Here is an 18,651-nt window from a genome sequence, read left to right on the forward strand (position 1 = left end):
ACACGACAGACACGATTTTTTAACGATGCTATTTCTGCTATTTCTTTCAGCGGTATTGTCGATCGGTCACTCATCGAGGTACCTCAAGGCGCGGCCCTAGTTTTGGTGAAATCGGGAGCTACGATGATGAGCCTCTCATTCCTCAGTTTTCTGCTGCTTATTCTCTTCTATAGACCGTAAACAGAATTTTCCCACTGATCCCACTTTCCAATGACCCTGCGACGTATGTGTTCGAAGATGAAAAGATGCCCCGCGCGACGAAAAGTACGAAAGATCGAACAGATTAACGCGACAACGAGAACGTTTAACTGCATATCGATAACGTTCGGCGCAGTGTCGCGAGAAGAAGAAGAAAAACAAACAAGTCACGGTACTAGACGTAACCAGAGTCGGGATTAATTAACGCAGCACGTTCGCGAAAGATTATCGATAAAACATGTACTTCTTTTTCCCTCCTTCCCCCCAACGTACTATTTTTCTATAACGTTTAACTATAATTTTTCTACCCGCAGATAAGCTTAGAAGTGCGCGCGATTCGATAAGGCGCGTCGACGATCGACGCGCACCTCAGATATGTAAAAGTGTAAAAAAAAAGCAAAGGCAAATAGAGCATATATACAGCTTTTTCTATTATTTTCATGTGTTCGATCCATATCTGAAGCGGTTTATAGTACAGACTATAACGCACCGCGGTGTAAATTTATTAAACACCTGTTGCATATCATTTTACAAACGATCCCGCGCGCGCACACACTCACACACAGACGAAGATCAGCCGGAAAGAAAATCGAGTTTCACGCTGTTAACCCGACACGGAGAGGAAAAGAGGATTGTGTCGAAGGGATCGCTTATCGACCGCCTCTCTTCACCCTTCCTGGCCAATTTCCACGGCAATCAGTCCGCGTTCTACGCGACACCAGCGTGGGACACTCGGTGTCTTGGCTGGTTCGCGTAGAAATTTATGTCACAGGGATTCGCACTTGCCGAGACAGCCTGTGCCCGACGAATGGTGAAACACGACTAGAGAAATTACGATCGTTACCCGAAAGCTCCCGCGTTCGAAATTTCCTCGATCTTCGTCGTCGAGGTCAACGACAATCTAGAGCAGAAGTTAGTATTTTCTATACCTCGGTATCGCTTCGCTTTTCATTTTGACATTCGGTAATCGAGGTGAGTGTAATCCTTTCTCTCGATCCTTTCCCCTTACATTCGACGAAACAACGAAAACTAAGCTTACCATTTCCTTCTCCAAAAATTGTAAATTCCGCCCCGTAATCTGAGTCCCCGGTAACTTAACTGTTTAGCGGTTGATGCGATGTACAATAAACGAATTAGAAGAAACAATTTTCCAGTTTCACTTTTCTTCTCTTTTTATTACTTTCTGATCAGTTTTCGAGGAAATCGTTCGCTATGCCGGACCTGCTAATCTGCTAACAATATTTCCTTCGTCGGACATTGGCTCAGCAAGAAAGCACACTCGAACGCCTTGTTCGCTCTTCGAGGTGAAGTATCGTACCGAGGAACAAATGATTCTCGTCGAACTTTGAACTTTCGCCGCGTTACACCCTAGTCGTACGAACGTGATTCACCTAACGAGAACAATTCCGCGAACTTCGCTGCCGAGCTCGCACCTTCCCTCCGAAAATACCTGCGAAACTTCGTAGACTATCGCAACACGGAAAAGTCAATCTTGGTCTCGGGTCAGCGCGGCTCCAGCTCCGTTTCTGCCTAAATTCTGTCTCCTGATTATCCTCAGGTTGAGCAAGGTCGTCCTGCATATCATTTCGTATTTGCACGCAACGCGATGGACAATGGACAGAAATATTTCGAGTTATTTCTAAGCTAAGGGAAACTTTTTTTCGAAATTTTCAACTTTCAAGGGAACATCCCTAAACGATGATCGCCGATATTGGTGAAACTTTGGTATACTGTAGTAGTAAAAAAAATATTTGACAGGTGTTTTTTTATTGTAAGGGATGAAAATCGCGTTGAAAGTTGGAGGTAGCAAATATATTTAGTCTAATATCGAGAAAGCTGTTAGAGATCGAGGAGCAATGTGAATTGACGAATTCTGTATTCTCCAACGACAAATTTGCAAAATAAGAAATAAGTAATTTGGACAAAATACCTCGTCTAAGTGTACTCGTAGTACGACGAAAATAATCGAAATTTAGGTAAAATAAATCGCTGGAAAAAGTATACAGTTTCGAAGAAGATCGTCTTTGCAGTGTGTTCGTCGTCGGATGAAATTTCGAAATTTCATCTGACAGCTACGAATTCACCCGTGTCCCGCTTATTAAAATGTCAACGTGGAACAATACTATTATCTGCACTAATGAACGCGCGCAACAAGATCCGCAGCGGACAGACTGACGTATAAAACCGACAATTTGCTTGGCATAGTTCGAAAGCTTCGAGTCTTCGCGATAGAAATTGGTTTCGCGTTTATACGAAGCGTCATTTGCAATACGAATGCCTCTACAAATCCCTCCGTGTCTGCGTTTCGATAAAAATTCGAATCTGAGATAAGAACGAGAGAGAAGAAACGAAGAAGAATTAAGAGAGATAAGAAGAAAGAGAAATGTACAGGCTTAATGCTATTTCCAATATTATTGGTAAAACAAATTGTTTAAATTGGTTCCTGTCGACCAAATGTCTTTTGAAGTGCATTTCAAGTAAAATCCTTAAAATAATAGGGAGTTATTGAGAAGAAAATTTTTTTAAAAATTTCGAGTTCAAACTATCACGTCCTCAAACACGAAACATTGACGCGACCGACGACCCCTCACGTTGACTTGCGACGCCGGTCTTTACCTGCCAATGGAAACTCGCGAAAAGGACCTTACTTCGGGAAAGGCGTTGATTGGTCCTTTCCTCGAACCTACAGCTACGGGAAAATATACATAAGCAGCCCCGTTTAACATACAGTCCAAAAAAAGGAGTTTATCAGGTTTTAGCAGGTTTTTTGCAACTTTTCCTGCATGACTTCTACTTTACTTTTTAAATTAATAAAAATTTTATTTTAGGCTACCTAATTTTTCCAAATTCTTTTAGGGTATAGGGCGGATCTACGCCAGGTGACTCTGCGCCAAATTCAAGCAACAAGCTACACAGGCGCAAGCCTGTTTAAAAAAAAAAAGAATTGAGTCAAAAAAAAGGAGCCTTGTAACAAGAAGCCGAACCACGGCTCCACAATAAAGTGTGGCGGGTACGTCGTCGTCAACAAACCCTTACCGAACGTCGTTCTATTCTTCCACGCGAAGTTTCTCTTTTCCAACTCCTTCCGTTCTTTTGTCTCCCCCCGGGTTAAGACTTGCCTTCGTCCTCGAGTAGCCTAAGAAGCGCACATGTGGCATCCAGGTTCGCACGAAGACGAACGAATTTTCCGTTTCCACCACTTTCTCCACTTCTATCCTTATCTATCGCTACTCCTGTCTCCCTGTCCTCACAATATAAAAACCCGGTACGCCTACACCTCCGGACAGTTTGTTCCTTTACCGACCATCGCGACGTACCCGTCGAACCGCTGCCACCGGGACAATTAACAAAGTAAACGATTGTATTTGCTGGACCAATTTTACGCCGACCATATACTTGTATTTTAATAAACTGAGGTGAAAACAGTGTAACGACGTTCCTCACCCACCTCAAAAGCAACTCATAACCGAACAACAACCACACTAAACATATTCGTTACAATCTTCATCCCATTCCACATTGGGTTGAGAAAAGACCGTGACGCCTTATAACCGAATAAATAGGAGCACGGTACGAAACACAAACTGCACCTAATACTCAACGCACCAAGGTAATAACGTGATAATCGGGTATTGGTAGGGCATTTTCAAAGGTCCGTTTGGTGGCTGTTGAAATTTGCAAAATCGTTGTCGCTGTTAAAGAATCGTTAATATCAGCCTAACGGCTACGGATATTAAAATTCTCGTGCACACATTTACGAGCAACGCCGGTGGCTGGGAAATCGCGACAGCATGACGGAGAAACTCCGTCGTCACCACGAGAGTTGAAAAGACTTTATGGTGGCTAAAACTCGACGCCGGCGAGATTTTCAATTCTGTCGTTCACGGCCGTTCACGCGGCGGAATTCTTCGAGGAATTTCGTATCAGATCGATTCCAATGGCTCCCGTATCCTAAGTATCTGTCATTTTCTTCTGTGAAAAAGTGTCGTCTGTGCAAAAAATTTCCATCGTTTCTGTTTAGAGAATGCGCATTTGCGTTTTTATTAGACAATGGAATTTGCTTGTTACGACCGCTTTGGGACTTGCAATTTTCGATAAGAATAATCGACTGATAAGAGGAAGCAGAGAATAAAATGTTTGCTATTATTGAACTCAAATTAATAATGTGATACAAATAAGTACAAAGAATTATGACATTTGTACAATTTATATTTACAACGAACTTAGTACAACGTTACACACTTACGCTACCTTCCTTATAGAGAACTGTTTTCGATAACAACGCAAAGTTTATTTGAAAAACTTATCGAGTGTTATCTGTCGTTTGTTTAAGTACGTTTGTTACGTATTTCCTATGAATTCTTGCCGTGTACTCGTGCGAAAGATAAAAGGTACGCTTTTGTTGAAAGAAAGTTCCGAAGAAAAGTACGAATTCGCTAACAATTCTTATCGTTTGTTCCAAGGTGTAGTTATCACAATTGGTACAAATAGCCGAAGTTTAACTAATTTTATGTAGAATGTTTCGGCACCAGCTGATTACGATAACTAGACTGCGGATTTTTACGCGTTTCCGGAAAATTTGAAGACACAAAAGTACACAGACGCGCGTAATAAGCAAAAATATACGAAGAACTCAAAATATAGTACTTATTATAATATTTAGCGAATAAAACAGTTGTCTATCTTTTTCTTTTTAATATATCCGTGAAAATATGAATTTGCATAAAGATTCGCAGCGTAATGATTATCCGAGATCATAATAACCGGATCCCACTGTATTTATATTTAGTTGTCACAAAAACACCGATAATATGATATTCATACTAGATTCACCATAGCGAATCAATCGTAGCACAATGAGACACTCGTATTCGCGAAGATAGGTCCGAAAATCTTCCGCGAATAGTAGCGAACGCTGTATATTAGCACGCACTTATGGTAAAAATTGGTTTATTTATTAGGTGTGATTAAACGTTAACTCTGTAAATGTAAATCACACCGACGTAAATCTCGAAGAATCCAGGACACGTTGTGCGTGACACAGAAATGCATTTTTTCCCACGTGCAATAACACGGTCTCACTTGTCGAACAGTTTCGGTATTATGCTAACGAGTGCCTAAGGCGACAGAATGCGAAATCGTCGCGACGAGCTGAGCAACATTTACGCATAACTTTCAACCAAAACGGTGTTCATTTCACGTAAACTTCGCGATAACCGGAATTGAAAATTTATTGATAAACCTTGAACTTCGGTGAAATATCGTTGCTTTTTTCATAAAACCTCTATTGGAAATGGGTTATGAAAATGAAATAGTCTTTTAACTTTGTGATATGCTATTTATTGACGGACTCAGAGGAAACGTCTTTACGCTATTGAATCTTCTAAAGGACTGTTTCTGGGCACACAAAAAGAAAGTTGGAATTATACCTAGAAACTGTTTACATTATGGTATCGCATTGTGCAGCGCGTGACTCGAAGACGGACACCAGACACATCTGATGGAAGTCTTAGTGCCTTTGTTTAAAATAATTATTGAATCTTCTAAAGGACTGTTTCTGGGCACCCAAAAAGAAAGTTGGAATTATACCTAGAAACTGTATACATTATGGTATCGCATTGTGCAGCGCGTGACTCGAAGACGGACACCAGACACATCTGATGGAAGTTTTAGTGCCTTTGTTTAAAATAACGCGGAGACATTTTTGTCCTCGCTTGATTATTTCCATAGGGTGTTGTTAGTAATAATCCAACAACCTCCGATTTGCCTTCTATTCTTCGCCAAAATTAACTCTGCGGTGATCGTAGAACGGTAATTTCAGGATTCGGTATACAGAGCGGACCGCTTCAATTATTTTCGTTATCAGTGAAAACCGATGAAAATCTTTTTTGTCACAGATGATAGGATTTCGTGGTGTTACATCCTCAAATATTTTCCTTCTCAGTCCTTAGTTATCTGTATTTACGAGTCCATCCACTTGCACCATTACTCATACTGGACTCTTCACCTTCCAACTCTCCTGCATAGTCATAACCCAAAGTCTATCTTCCCAGAACCCTTACATAGCCCTATTTTCTCCATTTCCGCGTTCATTCTCTATTTTACCACGCGCACGTCACGTAACATAAAAATCTCCGTCAAATAAAGTTCTGTTTCTACGCAACGACGATCCTTAAGTGTTTTATTTCAGCGATACCCCAATATCTGCTCCTAGTTTCGAGGAATTGGAGCAAACCGGGCATCACAGTGGGATCTTGGAGGATTTTTTTTTGTCTCCTTTTGAAACAAATTTCTAAGGCCACGTTCAATTTCTTTTCCGCATAATAACGAGACGAATTGAACGACTGCGATATAATACATATTTTTACATGCAAAATTTATACACAGAAACATTGGGACTTATTTAAAGAAAAAGAACGTAGGAAAAATCTTGGAGATCCTCTGAAACCGTATCTTCTGTAATAATGAAAATAATGAAACTAACTAAAATCGTCCGAGCTTGAGATTTATTTAAAATTAACAAAGACACGTAACATACGCAAGGTCGTTATTCACGTTCCAAGGGAGAAAGTATATTTTTCTCTCAGCTGAAAAATATTTGGAAAAGAGGCGTGATTTTCGACTTTCGTAACCGTGATCATAATTACGAGTTACGCGCCAGCGGACTTGGAAATTTTCGCGAAACGCGCACTTGTGAAATCGTTACTATGTAAAAAAGAGCAGCGCCGGGAGGAGTGTACCGGAAAGTTGCGACAATATAAAATTTCTTCCCTTGCACGATGCTGAAAGGGCGCCTAGTCGACTTAGTTTGCATGCAGCATGAAAGTCATTTGTACGCTCTTTGTTGATAGCGAAAAAATTAGAGCTAGGAAACAAAGTTTCCAAAGGTACAAGCAGCTTTTTCCTGCTAAGTTTCACGTTCGTGCAGCCTAATAAATCAGCAATCACGAGAGTCTCGTCGTTCTGGCGACATAATCGTCGTTTCGAGCCACGATCCGTCGTTGGAAGTTTCGTGAAAAACGGGGGATAGCGAGGTTCGTGTGGAAAGAAAATTGCAAAGGTGCAGTTTATATCCAGATGTTATGCCGGTTCGCATGATTATCCCGGCGAAACTTCTTCCTCGTTGGTAATATCGTTTCTTCTCGTGCAAAGGAGGAACGAATAATTTTTACCAAGCTACACGACAAAATTTCGCCAATTTCGCAACGTTCAAGTCTCTGATACGCGCTGTTATTTCGTGAATGTCGACATCTATTCGGGAAATACCGCGAGAAATTGAACTAAAGTCTTGCAGGAAAAATTTAGAAACTCGACAAGTTGTTCGTGAAAATTTCTCCTTTTTATATATTCAGAAACCTGACTGTATCAGGAATGAAACAGTTTCTTGAACGACAACTTCTGCCGAATGAAATTTCCAATGTCACGTGGGTAAAGGTAATACGAAACATCGATGTAAAGTGTTCCACTTCGAACCCGTTACATTGTTCGATTAGAAGCAGCGAATTCGTTTTAACAAATATTTGCGAATAACTTCTATTCTCGTCGGTATACGTATATTTTAGCTGAAGAATCGAGAACGAGTGAAAATGCGACGTTTGATTATTTACAACTGAAATAAGAGTGAAATGGACGAATGAAGCGTATCGTGACAGGCGAAATGTTGACAAATTTGTAACAATCGAAAATTTGTAGATCACGAAATTTCACAACTCTTCGAATCAATTGAATATTCGCTGATCGTCGAGTCGTAGAAATTCGAGCCTCATGAATTATCAGCATAACCGGTCCTATTTAGGATTAAACGACGAGGAAGTAGGTCAATTACACGCCAAAGAACGATTACGTACGAAAATGTTGGCCGGATCGAAATTTGGACAGTGGTCCGGAAATAGGTAATAAATCATTCGGTATACTTTCTTCGATGATTATCTCGTGACGTGAAAGCTGGGAGCTCTAGTGACTGTAACTAACAGCGGAATCTTGCTAGATGAATTTTTAACGAACGTCGTTTCAGTCATTCTAGAACAGCTCTCGTTTTCTTATCTTTAGTATCTGGCATTTCTTCGTGTATCTGAACCCACTTTTTTATTTCTGGAATCTGACTTTGATGTTTTATTTCTAGTGTGATTTAACCGTGAGAGGTGGGATCGCAGAAAAGAAGCACTATTGACAGACTTCCTCTGTGATATATAAAGTTTAATACAACTATTGTTGGATAACCAACCGCCTATTAACATTGAGTCACCAAGTCACTCTTAAGATTAACCCCATAACGCCGAAAAACAAGTTACTCGTCGATCGCAGACTGTCCCTTCAAAGTTCCGTCCAGCAATTCGTCACCAGAACCAAGTTCACCTCCTCCCCCAAATCCCTTCCTTATAAGTTGCCAATTCCAGATAATTTTGGAATTAGGAATATTTAGTAAATAAAACTTAGTTATTTGCAACACAAAATTTTTACTGTCCGTTTGACTATTTCTAAACTATTTCTCAGTCACGAGGTGTTCCGTTCGATACGAGGTTCTGTTTAGTTCTGTTTTGATGGAGGGACGCTTGCCACCGAAGTTGACAAACGCTCCCTCCACCGCCCTGGAAAATTCCCTCCAAGTCCTATTTTGGAAGGAACTGCAGAAAAGTGGGACCTAGGATTGTACTCCCTCCACCGTCCTGGAAAATTCCCTCCAAGTCCTATTTTAGAAGGAACTGCAGAAAAGTGGGACCTAGGATTGTCCAATTAAAACTTGGAGCGGTTTCCCGATTGCGCAACGCCTACAGGCCAAGTGTTCTTTCGGTAAACAAGGCCTGCAGGACGCTGCAACAAAGGGTCGCAGTTCGGAAAACCGACCCATAAATCCTAGATCCCTCTTTTGACTGCGTGTGGACTTACGATGCGTCAATTGCCGTTGAGATGGTCTGGCTGGCAATCCTTCTAGAGAAAGTTGTTATTGTTTTCTCAAAAATGGCGATGATCTGTGTCTGGCCTTAACACATGGCCTTACATAAGTACACCCGAAAAATCCCTTACGAGATCGTTATAGAAACCAAGCGAGTATAGTTAAGAGCGGTCGATCTAGTACACAGCAGAAAACCACAACGTCTCTTCCCTTCGTGAAGTTCGCGCCTTGTAAATTCGGAATCCGCGAGTAGAAGTGTCATCGTTAAAATATAATCGATATCAACTTACCTCCCCGGATTCCAACACTATTTACACCGCGACACAACATGGACGCGCGTGGAGAACAATGCACGCATTCAAGCCCCGTATCGCAATCGGGTCCCATTTCCAACAGGATCGATATTATCGATCACGTGTTTCAGTGTCTAACTTCTTCAAATAAATTAAAATAAGTCCCCGGAATATTTCGCCTAAACAAACTGTAAATCGCAACTAAGAATTAACTAAAAAACAAAAAAAATGTAAGAAATGCGAGATTTCGACGGCGAAGTGGTGTCCTGGAGTTTGTCACCCAGGAAAAGAAAGCGCGCTGGTACCTGAGGATCCCGTAAACTAAGCCCTTTCCCCGGAAAGTCGTTTTTCGGAGCAACGCGGGATACGACGCGGAGAGGACACTTTGGAAATAGCCGTCGAGCGAGACGGACACCGGAGCATTTAGCAGTCGCTTATCACTACGCTTCAACACATTTTTGGTTAATACCCTGTCCTGTGTTAAATTTACTTAAGTTGTGCTAACAAAAAGAAGAAGAAGAACGTCGGGGTCAGAGGTCGAATCAGCGAGTCTCTGGTTAAAAGACAGAGCGGAATACCCGCGAAAAAAAAAGAAAAGATCAAACGGAGGGCTCTGTTCGGTTGGATAGATTGCCACGAAAGAAATCCCGGTTGTGATGCGAACAATGCAACGCACGTAGAATCCTCTTCCAAGTTTAGTCGTTCGATCCGCCATCGACGCGTTCGTTTTGCCGGTGCAAAGACGGTTGCTCCGTTCCGTTCCGCGGTCGGTTTAACTAGCCGGCTAAACAATTCCTTCACGACGCGTGTTTTTCTTTCACGCTCGAGAAAAGCCACGGGAACTTGAACGATGCAAGCTTTTGCGCCACCGTTCACAGCCGATGGCGGTGGACGTAACTGCACGTGAAAGCGGCGCGGCGCGATCGATCGAAATCTTGTTGTCGAAGTCTCCGCGGAAATTCGGCCCGGTGAAATTCGCCATAGTAATCGCGTTACCGAGGAAAATGAAACGAAGCAGATGTGATTGCGTTATTCGCCGGCAACGGTGGACCTTTCTCGTTTAAGGCTGCAATTTTTACCCCAACTCTTTTCACCTCGCTCGTCAGCGATACGAACAGCGACGTGTTCCAGGCAAAGTGTATTTTAATAACGAGACGCTGTACATGTCGCGTTAGACGGTACATCCTTGCTTAACCCTCTACTGTCAAGGCAGTCTTTCTTCTTTGTTTTCTTCCATTTTATTTAGAAGTCAAGATTGCTATATTGACCCTTATGTCAATAACCACAATTGTCGTTTACTTCATCGTCCAATTTTAGTAGTTTTCTAATAAGAAAATTCTAAACTTGAAGCAAACAGGGATAGGAAATGTGCCAGGTAACAACGGTATGGCCGGATATGGAAATCTTTTACCGGGAAGATCAAATATTTTGAGTGAAAATGTGCAAAAGAGTACCCGGTTATTGACATAAGGGTTGATAGAACCAACCGCTCTGTTCTATAATGTTCATTAGGAAAATGTGTGATAAAGGTAAATCAGTACACTATAATCAGTAACACGAGGTTCTCAAGTTGAGATTTGCTGTGCTGATACGAAATAACGAATAATAAAGCAGGCCCAAAGCACCTAACCTTTCCTAGTTCGTGGGCCAAATTATCATTCTGTCTCCGAGTCAAGGGCCGGACGAAATTATTAAATAAAATAAAGTAATATTAACCCTTTGCACTCTCTGAGGCGACTAAGAAGCGACATTACATTTACCATTAGAGGAAACTCTAAGGATGATATTTTCCAAGACAGCAGGTCTGTGGACCTCTGTGAATTGTTCACTACATGTTTCGAGATCTCAGCAGTGAAATAGTTTGAAAGAATCAACTTCTGATAAAAATATTAGTTTTAAGAAATTACATTCATTTTTGCTACTTCCTTATAGACAAAAGGGCCTTCGAGTGCAAAGGGTTGAACGAATTAAAACAAGTTGCTACTTCATATTTCATTTATTTGTAATACAATGCTTTGGTATAAAGCTCTACATAAATTTGATAATATAACGAACGACGTAACAATTTAATGTGAAGATTGAAGACAAACTTCGCTGAAATAGATTAGGGCCCATATGTGGCCTAAAGTGTTGCCAAGTGTATATCTGCAATTTGTAAACATGAACGCTTCGTAAGAAAAAAATAATAAAAATTCTAGAAAAACTAGGTTTTCATCTGAAAATTCATCTGTAAAACCGTCAATTTCTTATCACCCTCTGTTCACACTAGCCAGAACTGTTCGCGAACAGCAGTATGGATCTGGCGTTAGAATAACTTAAGCAATCGGAAACAACAGTTCAAATTTCACGATTCCTTCAACTTTCGTCCCGTAACGAATTCACCTGAAAGTTTTTCCATGCACGAGACACAATTTTTAAAGAATCGGAGAACGTCGCTCGCGAGTCACGCTGTGAGAATGTTAATTCGCGCACAAATGTCTGGAGGATAATTCGATCGAAGTAAAATAAAAAGTGGCTACACGACTGATTCTGTGCACGCGCGGCTACCAGCTTTATGAGTTCACTGTTCTAGTACCTTTCTTCCATCGAATCTCAAACAGTTCAGAACTAGTTTCACGATTTTATCGCACGTCGGAAGAGATATACGGAGTCGCGCGGGTTCTGTCGCTTGTGAAAATAGTTTATCCAGGATTTCCCTCGAGGAATTACAATACGGCCACGAGGGATGAAAAATTCTCTGACCACTTGTTCGTGAACGTTGTTTCGCGTTTCGACCGAAAGCTAAGGGATCGTTTTCACGTGATTGTTGTAGTTTCGGTTGGTCAGTATCGCTGAATGATCAGAACTCGGATATGCGTTACAGAAATAATGGATAGGGCGTGTAAAACTGGTCAGAAACAAGAAGTACTTAAGTACAAAGAGATACTTTTCATTCACCAATTTTAATTTGATCAAAATATGAAATTATGATGTTGATTATGAAATTAAACACTATATGAAATGAAGTCAAATATACCTGCAGTAGGTACACTATTATCAAATAAAATTGTAGAATTGTACTTTGAAACGAAGAGTTTGTGAATGCAGAATATATCAGTGAAATGAAGCATTTTTTCTTTCAATTTAATTTGGATTTCCATACGAAATTTTCAGCGCATCGGCAAATGTCAAACGCGTTAAATGTGAAATGGAAAAAACTTAGTAAGAATGTCGAAACGTCCAATTGCATTTCGCCGAGAGAATCAAACGTTCGTATTAACGCTACACGGTGACGAACGCGTGGAAGGTTAGTCAGAAACAGATATTGTTCACGCTGGCCGACGACGCGGTGCGGCGAAATGACGCGAGATTCCTGCCTCGAGGCTCCGCGTCATTCGATATTATCCAATTAACGAGTGTACGACGAGAATGAACTGGCACATCGACGCTATCTGATCACAATGGGAATCGCTAAATTGGCGGCCACGTTATTTCTGTAATAATAAAGAGCCATCGAACCGAGGTGGTCGCGGACGATGCTCCTCTTCTCCGCCAACAGAATCTATGTCCGATTTGAATAGGGGTCAAACGATCGAATACCAACCAAACGAACTACTTGCAAGTTATTTTCGGTCTAGACGAAACAAATTGGGAGCCTGGGCGCAATTCTTGTCCGTCATTGATTTATACGGAAATATTGGGACGAGTAGAGACGTCTTAGAGTCGAACGACGAATTTTTAAGAAGATTCGGAAATCATTGATGCGATTTTGACACTTCCGCTGCGGTTTGCGTCTATAGGCGCTTTGAATATTTTCTCGTGCACCCTTGGTGTCTATAGGTGCTTTAAATATTTTCTCGCGCACCCTTGACGCCTATAGGCGCTTAAAAAATTTTCTCGCGCACCCTTGACGCCTATAGGCGCTCAGAAAATTTTATCACACTGTACCCTTGGTGCCTATAAGCGCTTAAAAACTTTTCTCGCGCACCCTTGGCATCTATAGGTGCTTAAAGAATTTTCTCGCGCACCCTTGACGCCTACAGGCGCTTTGAAAATTTTCTCGCGCTGTGTCTTAGGCGCCTATAGGCGCTTTGAATATTTTCTTGCGTGCTCATGGCGCCTATAGGCACTTTGAAAATTTTTTTACGAACCCTTGGCGCCTATAAGCGCTTTGAGTATTTTCTCGCGCACCCTTGGCACCTATAGGCGTTCTGAAAATTTTCTCGCGCTGTGTCTTAGGCGCCTATAGGCGCTTTGAATATTTTCTTGCGCTGTGCCTTTGGCGCCTATAGGATCTTAGAATATTTTCTCACGCACCCTTGACGCCTATAGGCACTTTGAAAATTTTCTAGCACTGCACCCTTAACTCTTTCAATATTTACTCACACTGTGCCCTCGGCGCCCATAGGTGTTACAAAAATTTTCTCACACCGTGTCCTTAGCGCCTATAGACGATGTAAAAATTTCCTCGCACAGTGCTCTTGGCGATTTTTCGCACACCGTGTGCCTCAATAAATTCTGACGTCATTAAAAGAGAAAATGAATCGGCAATAGCAATATAATCAACCTTCTATAACCACGACTGAAGTGTTACAAGTCTTTGTATTCATCATAAAAAGAAACACGGCATGTCGTTAAGAAAAAACAGGAATGTCCTTCACACCTCTTCAGCGACTGCATCCATAAAAAATCGTTACGACCATACAATTCCTTTTATAGCAAGCCACCTTCGTTCCAAAAATTTTTCCCCTACTTTCATGATTCCGGAGATATTCAAAGTTAGGTAATTCTTATTGTTCCAATTTTTCATGTCACAGTTAGAAACTGTAATTAAACATAATTCTTCTTCTCAGAGGTGAACAAAAATCTGACTGCAGAAGGTGAAAGATTGCAGCCCTATGATACTTTGAATCGAATTGACTAAGCTAATCTAACTTAAAAACAGCATATAATCACATTACACATTTAAAACCTACATTTTATTCCGCCAAACGAACGTATCAAAGTTACAACTTAAAAAATTTTTAATATCAATTACAATTTCACACGAACAAACGTTCGTACAAAGTGATAGCTTCAAAATGTACAATCCTACCACAAACAACTGCTGACATTTTTACATCTAGTTAACCTAAGCTAATGCAATACAAAGCGAAGACACTAATTTGTTGTCGGAATTCTATTTAATAACCACAAGTTACATTAGTTACACGCCGCACAATTTCGTATACAAAGCGTATGCACAAACAGATTTGATCATTCGGTTAGCTTTGTGTCGCTTGAAATGTTCTGCAGTATTTGTAACAGTATAGAATTTACAGTCGGTGAACAATTTGGCGTTCACCAACGGACAGGTTTAAGGATTCTCCTTTTATTCGAGTTTAAACAAACACACACACAGCCGATGAATTGCAAACGATCGGCAAATTAAATGCAGCCAACGTGGTGCATGTGTAATTCACTTTGCGTTAAAACCTCCAACCGTGAACATTTTCCTAATTATTAACAATCGTGCAACTTCGTAATTCAATTTCGAAGCTCGACAAAGCCGCCTGCCTCTATTTCCCCGTAATTAAGAGTGGAATTACACGAATCGGATTACAATCCAGCGTTATGCTTCGTTGCTTCGAACAACAATGCGATACATTCGAGCACGCCTCTCTAAACTATTTATTAATTATTCGAGTAAACGGTCGAAACACCGTGGAAACCGGCGAAACATGTGGCAGGCGTTTTGTATACTAATTTTCGTAAAGACACTTTTTATCTGATTTTGTGCAACGTTGAAATAAGTATGTAAATAATTTGTGTAATTTAGACATTGCAGTTTAATCTGTGTGTGGTAGATTTTATTGAAATAACTTAATCGCGTTGAAATGTTGCAACGCTTTGAGGCTCCAAAAATAAAAGGTAAAAGTTTAGAAATTTTTTTCGTAGGTAAATAAATACTAAATGTAGTATCGGGGCCTCTAAACCAAAAAATAGGATACCGGCAGGGGAGAATACAGAGGCAGTGGTTGGCGTAGCGCGCGAAGCCTCGGCTTGGTAAGCCGAAGTTCCCCCGCGTTCGATTCCCATTTGAGTCCCTCAATATTTTTCCGTCGTCGGTTCCTACATAAATGATATTTTCAGTTTTTTCTAAGGATACAAATGCAACTTTCAGCTTTTTCTCCGATTTTTAAGAAGTAAAAATGTTGGAAAATAAAGTAGAAATTCTCAAACTTCACTTATTTTCAGACACCTCGGGATGGTGTATCCCTTAACAAAATTGAAATACGTGTATTTACAGTCATAAAATGGACAAAAACTGATGCATATCACGTATACTAATAATTCTTCGCGTGATCCTTGCGATTAAAATCAGAAAATGGATAAACCTATGCATATATATCGCGTACATTTATCATTTTTCACGCGATCCTTTCGATTTGACAAATAGTAGAATGTCGAAAGGACGTTGAAACATCTTAAAAAGTGGCGACGATTCTTTCGTTCGAGAAACAACTAAAAATTTGCAATTCTACGCGTTCGCAAAGTGAAGCAGATTTATCAACGAAACTCTGGCGATCAATTCTTGGAATTTAAAAATAATAACTTGGATTTCAATCCACCCTCCCGTAAAGGCTGCATAAATTCAAGTACGACGCTGAAAATTTCTGGGAAAGTTCCTCGTCGATCGAGCAACGTGCCAAAAAGTGGAAACAAACTAGCGAACACCATTTCTAACACGATCAAAAACTGGATATTGGCTGTTGACTTCACTTATGCGGTCTAACACCCGGCGTTAAAGCGTATTCTTTATGAAAAGACGCGAAAAGGTATGGAAAACAGGAATTTGGTAAATTTCCACGACGGAAGGTACGTTCTGTGCTCGCTAAAACACATTGCGGAACGAATACCACTATTTTCTGCGAAAAGGAGCGCCCCAGAAAGTGTCCTCGAGTATACAGAGCGTTTAAAAAATACCCGAATCGAGCATAAAATGGTAAGCTTGACGAGAAAAATATTTTTTGTCCGATTTAATTTTACTTCGTTTTTTTTTTTTTTAACAACAAAGCTCGATTCGAACTCGTCGAATTTTAACTCCATGCACAATATTCTGCCGTGTTATTCGCAATATTTTTGCAATACTAAAGAATTCTGCCAAATTATTCGCAATATTTTTCAAACTTACTTATGTATTTATTTCCACGAATTACTCACAATCGATTTATACACAAAACAATGTAGACAAAGAACAGGTAAAATATCGACAGTTACGAAGAAAACGAAAAAATGGAAAAATTAAACTAGGCGAAAAATGAAATTGATTCAAATCATCCAAGAGGTTGTCTTGAAAATTAGCGGCACCGTTTCTCTGAAGCAGATCAAGTTCAGGTTCAATCCATGTCAATTCAATTTTGCATTTCATACTAACCAGAACATCTAATCTTGTGTCACGTTTACAACAATATTACACAAAAAATTACTACTGTTACAAATTTAAACTCGAAAATGGAATATCTCATTCTCTACATTAACCAACGAGCAGTTTCTCTGTTTCGTAGTTTGCACATTTCAACCCTTTATCACTTCCCTACGAAAAAGCAACTGTGGTTTAAAAAAAAAGAAGAAGAAAAGAGAAAATCTTTCTTTCCGGATCTTTTCACCAGCACTTTGTTCAATTGGCCCTTAACTCTGAGACACCCTGTAGGTACAACGTCGAGTACATCCGCAGAGGCAACGTTGCGTCGGAGAAGATTACACGACTGCCTTTTTCTCTAACTTCATCCATTCTATAGGTTTCCTCCTTCCGTCTTCCTCTCGTTTGCTCGACTTTTTCACCGGCTTCTGTCGACACCTCAATCCACACCTCGGAGCCGGCCCGAAGAAATCGAACGTCACTCTGTACAGCTGCAGACAAGTCCAATGGAATTCAGTGACCGACCCTATCTACCGTCAGCCTTTAATTAATTTACTGGAATCTTGGCCGAGTGGCTGTTCGATTCAAGCCGTGACGTCATGCGACTGTAAGTCGTGCCCGCGAATTGTTCGTGCGCCGATATTTCGCTGGAACATTGTCAACGAAGCCCGTAAAGACACTGCTTTGCGCGTAGTTTCACCCTTTCGTACAGTGTGAAACTGGGAGAAATTTTTATTGCTCGGTAGAGTGTCGAAGAAGGTCTGGTCTTTGTAGTTTTGTCGGTTTACAATTGTTAATTATTGTTTGAGAAGAAGTATCGAGCGAAGGATATAGGTACTCTATTGTAGTTCTGATCTCTTCTAAGTATGGAGAGAAAATTTCTATGGTAATTTAATCGTTAGAGTGCCACGGGTTATTGCAGAAATTTGACTGAAAAATGCCAATAGCACTTCTTTCATTTGACGTTGAACAAAGGCCAAGAGGCGCGATCTCGCTTCTTGCATTTGATTGGGGTGAAAAAAGACCCGAAGACCTTGAGTGTATAGTTGAACGAAAGAACGTGATAGTTAAGTAACACACCATTCTAAAGAAATTCGTCCAAAAATTTTTCGCATCTAGGATTATTTTTTTTTTTTATTTTACTGCTCTCACCTCCTGAGGTCTTTTTTTAAACCTTTGCTCCTCGCTCCTCCGTAACCTCAATAGTACAGTATATTCTCCACAAGTGTCAGACCGCAAGGAAGCTAAACCTGACACTCGTAGAGTCAGGGACTACGTTTTCGAGCTTCGCGCCCGCCTATGTTGTTTGCCGAACGTAGACAAGGACAGTGAATAAAAGTTAAGGATGAAACGTGAGTCGAGGCAACCAAGCGATTTAAATACCAACTTTTTTAATTTTACGTTTTTCTATTCCGAAATTTTTCTTAACATATTGATGAGATTTTTCTGATGAAACTGACATAAAACACGACATAATTTGAACAACATTTACTTATTAACACGTTCACTGTCACGCCAGATTTACAGGTTGCTGTCAGGCGGCCACAAGAAAATACATTTTAAGCATAGGATTATAGTATTATGCTTTATAATTTTTTTTTTCAATTGAAAATAATGTCTAGCTAGCTATGACGTTCAAAATTTTTAGTTGACAACATTTATTTTATTTTAATTATTCTAAACATTTGAGGCACTGCAGTCACTGATGACCACCATGGCCATATCGAGGAAACAATCTAACGTTAATACTTATTGAGTGATTAATTTAATTTCATAATATATCGGTTTAGCGAGCCACCGTTTGGTTGTCAATTGTTTATCACGTAGAGTCGGGCTACCTCCACGTAAAAAAAAAAAATGTAGTGTCGATTCCACAAGTGTCAGTA

At 40.4% G+C, this 18,651-nt stretch overlaps 2 protein-coding genes across 2 annotated transcripts in view; one reads left to right on the plus strand and one right to left on the minus strand.

Moving 5' to 3' along the window:
• Positions 1–594, plus strand: part of LOC108578590 (maltase 1-like) — an 8,962-nt gene extending 8,368 nt beyond the window's left edge. The window contains exon 8 of the mRNA XM_017941954.1: positions 51–594. Within this exon, the coding sequence (XP_017797443.1) occupies positions 51–180 (130 nt within the window). The 3' untranslated portion in view covers positions 181–594. The remainder of the gene's footprint in view (positions 1–50) is intronic.
• Positions 1–18,651, minus strand: part of LOC108578589 (calcium/calmodulin-dependent 3',5'-cyclic nucleotide phosphodiesterase 1A-like) — a 276,404-nt gene that overhangs the window by 78,425 nt on the left and 179,328 nt on the right. The gene's annotated exons all lie outside the window — the stretch shown is intronic.

The sequence above is a fragment of the Habropoda laboriosa genome, unplaced genomic scaffold (assembly GCF_001263275.1).
Source record: "Habropoda laboriosa isolate 0110345459 unplaced genomic scaffold, ASM126327v1 scaffold41, whole genome shotgun sequence".
NCBI lineage: Eukaryota > Metazoa > Arthropoda > Insecta > Hymenoptera > Apidae > Habropoda > Habropoda laboriosa.